Consider the following 7,336-nt stretch of genomic DNA (forward strand, 5'->3'; position numbering starts at 1 on the left):
TGAAGTGAGGTATGGATCTTGCCTGACTTTCTACAGATAGTTTCCAGTTTTGCCAGCATCATTTGTCAAAAAGACTGTCATTTACCCACTTAACTGATTTCATCTCCTTGTCAAAAATCAGTTGACCATAGGTAGATGGGCTGATTTCTGGATTCTCAATTCTATTCCATTGATCTACGCATCTGTCATTGTACCAGTACCACGCTGTCTTGACAATCAACACTCTTAATACCAATGGTCAGGAAATCAAAAGATGAGTTGCTTTGGGAAAATTTGCTGTCATGGACCTCTCCAGAGTGCAGAAGAGCAATGATGTCAGTGTAGAGACCAAGGTGCACCTATTTCAGGCCATGGTCTTCTCAGTTACTTATTATCCTTCAGAGAGCTGGACAATGACTAAGGATTACAGAAGAAAAATAGATGCATTGGAGTTGTGGTGCTGGAGAACAGTCTTGCACATATCATGGACTGCCAAGAAAACAAAAATCTGTCTGTCTTGGAGAGGGTGAAACCAAATCTCTCCTTGGAGGCTAGGATTTTGAAGCTCTGCCTCACATACTTTGGGCACGTGGCCGGGAGAGACCAGTCCTTGGAGAAGAACATCATACTCAGACAGGTGGACGGACAGTGCAGGAGAGGAAAACCCCGAATGAGATGGATTGATACAGTATCTGGGGCAATGGGGGTTGGTATGTCAGAATTAGTAAGACTGGCTCAGGACAGGGACGGGTTCAGAGCTGCTGTACATAGGGTTGCTATACATTGCTGTTCACTCAACAGTACATAACAACAAAAACATACTAATTGGGTTTTGGTTGGTTTTGTGGTTTTGGTTTTTCTTTTGTTTGTTTGTTTTTAAGCCTCTTGTTTAAAGTCAACAAAACCTCAGCGAGGGCCTTTGTATTTAAATCTGGTTGTTCTTATATTTTGGAGGAACATTCTTCTAAGTGGTACAGCGATCTTTTGTCAATATGCTGTACTGAGGTAACCTGGGGTTGATGTGATGCTGAACCTTGTGTCACTGGGGTGTCGAATGCCATAATGGTTGCCCATGGTGGACAGTGTTTTGTGGAACTCCCAGTTTAAGACAGGTTTGGAAGCAGGAATGACATCCACTTCCTAAATAGCATGCCTCTGGAAACTCTATGAACTTTGATAAATGTCGAAAGTTATAGAAAGGCTTCAGTCCTTTTTTTCATAGGGTTGCTATGAGTCATGAAATAATATCATTTAAAAATATTTGTTGATATGTGCTGTTCTCTAGAAATATATTAGCTCATACTTTTCTAAGAAGGCTTCTCATATCTTTGTGAAAGTCATCCAAGCTAAGCTCCTGAGTCATTGGGAGATCAACTCCATTTTCCTAGAAAGCCGTATTTTAAAGAAAAAGCCCCCAGATCCTCAGGAAAAAATATTTCCGGGTCATAACACAGACCATAAGTTTATTTCTTTTTTAATAAGATTTACGCACATGTAGAAGAAATGGGGGAAGAACTTGCAATTTCAATATTTCTCAAGGAAATATTTAAAGAAAATGAAGACAGGAAAATCTCTGTCCTTTTGAAACAGGAAAATGTTGGTCTTAAATTCATCCTTGTATGGTGTCTCTAGGAAGCTCTGGTGGCTTAGTGGTAAGAAGCTGCACTGCGATCCCAAAGGTATCTGATCTGAATCCGCCACCTGCTCCACTGGAGAAAAGTGGTCAGTCTTCTCCCATGTGATTTACTGTCACTGAAAACCTTCTGGAGGGTGGGTCAGTTATGTGTTAGTTCTGACCCTACAACATACGACAAAAGCATGGTGTCTATGGTCTCTTGGATTTCCAAAACTTTCCCTGACCTGAGTTTGGGATTCTAAACAGGTTCTGTTGGGTCTGATTCTCAAATCCGGGGGAAGTTTAAGAAGATAAGAGGACTTTATCCCTACCTTCTCCTGTGCTAGATGAAGCCTTCTAGCAGTTACGAGAGATGCTTACTCTGAGAGTTGTGTTTGGAGCACTTCCTCTGTTGGTTTCATTTTGGAATTTTCTTTATTACTATTTATTTCCTTGATATTTTGTGTTACTGTCAAGTGAAGAGATGTTGGTAAAAATACCACCAAATTCTTAAACAGACATCCTATGTAATTTTTATTACTTTATTTTTGTTTTTCAGGTATTATGTAAAATAGACCAATTTACATTTGATCTATGAATTTTAACACTTGTATCAATTTGTATAGCCACTACCATAATCAGATACAAAACAGTTCCATCATCTCAAAAAAAATCCATCAAGATTATTGCTTATAGTTCTACAGTCTCTACCCAGTCATAGGCAACCATGACCTGCCCTATCAGTAGAGTTCAAAGACTGCCACATAATAGGATCAAACCTATTTATCCTCAATTCTCTCACTTACCCAAATGCCTCTGAGGTGAACCAGAAACTTGCCTATTTCAATAGTTCATTCATTTTATTTTTAATAGTATGAGATGGATTGACACAGCATCTTCAGCAATGGGTTCTAGTCTGTCACAGATGATGAGGATGGCACAGGATAGGGCAGGGTTCAGGTCAGCTGTTTATAGGGTCTCTATTAGTCATACTCAATATTGACACCTAACAACAACAACAACCTCTACTGTACAAATGCATCAGCTGTTTACTTGTTGAAAGATAGTTGATTTTAGTCTAAGGAAAACGTATCGTTTCCATATACTACTAACATTTTGTGTACAAGCTTTTGTCTAATTTGGGTGGTCATATGGTGAATTTGAGGGAGCTCTGGTGACTTAGTGGTAAGCAACTAAACTGCCAATCCAGAAGTATTCCGTTTTAATCCACAGCTGCTCTTCAGGAGAAATATGGGCAGGCTCCTTTTATGTGATTTACTGTCTCTGAAAATCCACTGGAGGGTCCACTATGAGACGATTCTGGTTCAATGGCACTGAACAACAGCAATAATATAGTAAATTTGTATCAAAACTGTTTTTCAGAATTCATTTCCATTGGAGGACCTTGGATACAGAGCTCTGATGGCCTACCGGTACGAAGGTGCACTGCAATCCCCAAAGCATGCATTTCAAATCTACCAGCTGCTCCGTGGAATAAGGACAGACAATTTCCTTCCATGCAATTTATTGCCTCTGAAAACCTGCTGGAGTGTTAGCTATGTATTTGTTCTGACTCAATGACACACAACAACTACAAAGGATCTTGGATGGCTAAGTGATAAGAAGTTGTGTTGCCAATACAAAGGCACATGGTTCACCTTCACCAGTAGCTCCACAAAAGAAACATAAGTAATCTCCTTTCAAGTGATTTTCAGTCTTAAAAGTCCACTAGAGAGTCAGTTTGTGTAATTTCTACCTCCGTATAATTGAGACATAATATATTAATACTTTTTTGTTTGCTTATTTCAATTGTGGTAAAGTATATAACACAAAGTTTGCCATTTTAACCATTTTCAAGTATACAATCAGAGACATTAGTCACATTCAACATGTTAAGCAACAATTACCTCTATTTGATTTCAAAACCTTTTCATCCCCAAACAGAAACTCTGTACCTGTTAAGAAATAACTCATTTCCCAATTCTCCAGTGCTAGTAACCTCTAGACTACTTTCTGTCTCTATGTACTTGCCTAGTCTACATATTTCTATAAATGGGACCCCACAATATGTTTCTATTGGTATCTGGCTTGCTTAACACAGTATCATGTTTATAAGATCAATTCACGTCATATTTATTGTTTTATATTAACAAGAATGCATGAAACTATCAATTGTGTAGGACACTCACTCAAGGGTCCAACAGAAGCTTCTAGCCCCTTGCACATTTCCTGTCACCCATAGCATAACCACCCACCCAGAGCTGTTCCTCCTAGATCAGACTATTTCTTTTTGCACTTTTTAAAATAATGTGTGTGTGTGTGTGTGTGTGTGTGTGTGTGTACTGTCAAATCAGAGCTGACTGGTACAGGAGGAGATTGCCCCTCCTTCTCCAGCAGAGCATCTGGTAGATTTGAACCATGTACCTCTGGGATTGCAGTGCAGCTTCTTGCCACTAGGCTACCAGAGATCCCTTTGGGTCAGACTATTATGGGTGAAATGATAAACTTCTCATCTGGAAGCAGGAATGGCATCTACTTCCTAAACAGTATGCCTCTGGAAACTCTGTGAACTTTGATAAATGGTGATGGTTGTGGGCGGGCTTCAGGCCTTCTGTTCATAGGGTTGCTATGAGTTGTGCTCGACTCAATGGCAATCAACAACAACAATCTGAGCAGCCCAATTCTTATGACATGGGATAAAAGATCTATTTAAAGTTTCATGAAAAGACTAGTGTAGCCACAGCCAAGGATTTATGCTAGCAAAAAATGAGCAAGAGAACATGGGACATGGGAAGGGTCATACAGTAATAAACTGGAATTATAGAAGATGTTTCATGCATAGCAGACAGATAGCTGGTTTTCTGGGCATCCTGAGTTTGGACACTTTAAATAGTTCCATCAGTTCAAGAGGAGGGGCTATCCATAGACAGTAGATATCTGGCCATGGGTAATCAGGGCAGAGCAGAGCGATCTAAAAGTATGAGAACCTGATTAAGGAGATCCACGTTCAATGTGCCATTGACTTGCTGTGATAGCCCTGAACCCTGTTCTATCCTAAGTCAATTTCACTGTCTCTGAGGTTCCTACTCCCATTACACTAGTTACACTGTCAGTCCATCTCCACCATGGTCTTCTTTTCTTGAGCTGTCCTCCACCCTTCCAAGCATGACGTCCTAATCCAAGTACTGGTCTCTATTTGCAACATGCCCAAGGTACATGAGATGGAGCTTCAAAATCTTCGCCTCCAAGGAGCAACTTGATTTCACTCTTTCCTGGACAAAACTGTTAGTTCTTTTGGCAGTCCGTAGTATGTTCAATACTCTTTTCCAGCACCACAACTCACAGACATCAATTCTTCTGTCATCCCTAGTCATTGTTCAGCTCTCTGATGCACAGGAATCAATTGAGAAGACCATGGCCTGGATCTTGGAAAGGAGGTGGTTGTGCAGATAATTAAACAGCTGCTCCAGAAGATGATCAACCTCTATCCAGGGCCTATCTTCAGTTAAGACCAGGTCTGAAGACAAATAGGTAAGATAGGAACTTTATACAGGAGGACTCCCCCCTCAGACGCACCGCCATGTGATATGGTCACTTGGACAGAGATGGCTGCCTCAGAGTGCTTTCAGACATTGTGCAGGGCCCTGGCCAGGGTCACAACTGAGTCCCATTCATCATCTGTGAAACACCAACACCAGACAGGAACCTCATGAGAGCAACTCAGATCTTCTGAAAGAGACTTGAAGTAGCGTTTTGCACTTAGAGTTCACAGCAGTTGGTGGGGACTCCAGTCAGAGGAAAGGGCTGGGCTGATGGAAGGTCCAGAGATACTGCATTCAACTAGGTAAGACTGGTTTAAAAGGAAGGGGGTCAAGTTAGTAGTGCACAAGTGAGCAAGGAGGTGCAGGTGCTTATGACCATGCTTCTTGCTCTTACAGCATAAGGATATGGAAATAGAGAACCGAAAAGAATAAATTGCTCCAGAAGGGCATGGGGGCTGTTTTATAGGTCAGGGGTTCATAAGGGTCACCTGTATTAGATAGTATCCACCAAGAGCTCTAATCTGTATACTCTCTTTTTCCTAGAGTTGAATCTGGTCAAGGGGAAGGAGAACTGGCCACGAGTCCAAGCAAATCAGAGCCACTTAGCAAAGCCGCACCTCCAACATGTGCCCACGCAAGGTTCAGTTATGGTATGATGGCCAGAAGGAGGACAATGAGATGAGTTCTAGCTCCAGGTCACCTTCGACAGAAGGGGAGGAATTTGCCGAGAGCACGATGGACTTCCGCATTCCGAAGAGTGTAGATGAGCGGGTTCAGGGTAGGGCTCACCACAGTGTACAGCACCCCTGCCACTTTGCTCCTCTCAGGGATATAGCTGGAGGCTGGACTGATGTAGGCATAGAAGACAGCAGTGTAGTACACACAGACCACCATCAGGTGGGAGGAACAGGTGGAGAATGCACGACGTTTGCCTTCAGCTGAGCTGATGCGCAGGATACTGGTCACTATGCAGCCATAAGAGGTCAGAGTGAGCATGAAGTTGGTGAAGCCATAGAAGCCATCAGCCAGAACAGTCATGATGCTGTTCACCCAAGTGGGGCTGCAGGAAAGAAGTAGCAGTGGGGGGATCTCACAGAAAAAATGGGCAATTATGTGAGGCCCACAGAAGGTCAGTTGCACCATCAGACTCGTGTTGATGGAAGCATTCAGGGCACAAATAGCCCATACACCTCCAGCCAGTGCTGTGCACACTCGTGGGCTCATGATGGAACCATAGTGCAGTGGGCGACAAATAGCCACATAGCGATCGAAGGCCATGACTGATAGCAGCAGTAGCTCAGAAGATGCAGACCAAATAAGGAAGAAAAGCTGGACCATGCAGCCCATATAGGAAATGGTGTTATCCTGCACAATCAAACCTACCAACACCTTGGGCAGGATTGTGGAGGTGCAGATGATGTCCATGGTGGCTAGGTTGGACAGGAAGAAATACATGGGACGGTGGAGGCAGGCACTGAATCCCACTACAGCAACAATCAGAGTATTGCCAATGAAAGCCACAGTGTAGAGGACCAGGAAACAGCTGATCAGTGGCAGCCGCAGTGCTGGGTGCTCTGAGAATCCCTGCAACAAGAATTCTGTCACCAACGTCTGGTTGGACTTCTGGGTTCCACCAGGCTCCATGAGGCACAAGTGTTGGGTGTCCCAGGGGAAATCTTTCAGGTCTCTAACAAGGAATTATATGGAATTGATAGGAGAACAAGCTTTCAAAATGATCAGAAAGAAAGGATAAATTGATTTTTCCCAGTGAGAATCTTTTAATCACCTTACCCTCCATGCCTCAAAATCATATCTCATTGCTTGCCTTTACCTATTTTCAATGTTCACCTTGAGAAATTTTGCTCTCTAGGATTCTGTTCTGGTGCCTGTTCCTACTGCCGTCTCTCTACATATACACCAAGTATATAGTCTCACATATATACCAAGTATATAGTCTCACACAAAGGCCACTATCATCCTGGCTCCTACAGTTATGACAGCAATGCCCACCTGTGGGATCTCTGGGCTGAGCTGTTGTTTCACTCTGAGGGGAGGTTATGTTTGTTTGTTTTTTATTTTTTGTTTGTTTATTTGTCTTTTTAAGAGAGGTAGCAATCTGCCTCCATATAGATTTACAGCCTCAGAAAGCCTATGAAACTTTGTCCTATAGGTTACTATGAGCTGAAATAAACTCTTTTAT

The 7,336-nt window shown here is 42.4% G+C and overlaps 1 protein-coding gene across 1 annotated transcript; it reads right to left on the reverse strand.

Moving 5' to 3' along the window:
• Window positions 1-5,832: 5,832 nt before the first annotated feature.
• Window positions 5,833-6,780, reverse strand: LOC102867197 (olfactory receptor 13A1-like). The gene has a single exon (XM_006880103.1). The coding sequence runs from the start codon at window positions 6,778-6,780 to the stop codon at window positions 5,833-5,835; it is 948 nt and encodes a 315-aa protein (XP_006880165.1).
• Window positions 6,781-7,336: the final 556 nt, after the last annotated feature.

This window comes from Elephantulus edwardii, unplaced genomic scaffold (assembly GCF_000299155.1).
Source record: "Elephantulus edwardii isolate Elephantulus edwardi_28Jun2011 unplaced genomic scaffold, EleEdw1.0 scaffold00006, whole genome shotgun sequence".
In the NCBI taxonomy this organism is placed as follows: domain Eukaryota; kingdom Metazoa; phylum Chordata; class Mammalia; order Macroscelidea; family Macroscelididae; genus Elephantulus; species Elephantulus edwardii.

Coding starts and splice junctions, on each gene's coding strand:
- LOC102867197 (XM_006880103.1), bottom strand. CDS start 6,780: ATGGAGCCTGGTGGAACCCAGAAGTCCAACCAGACGTTGGTGACAGAA.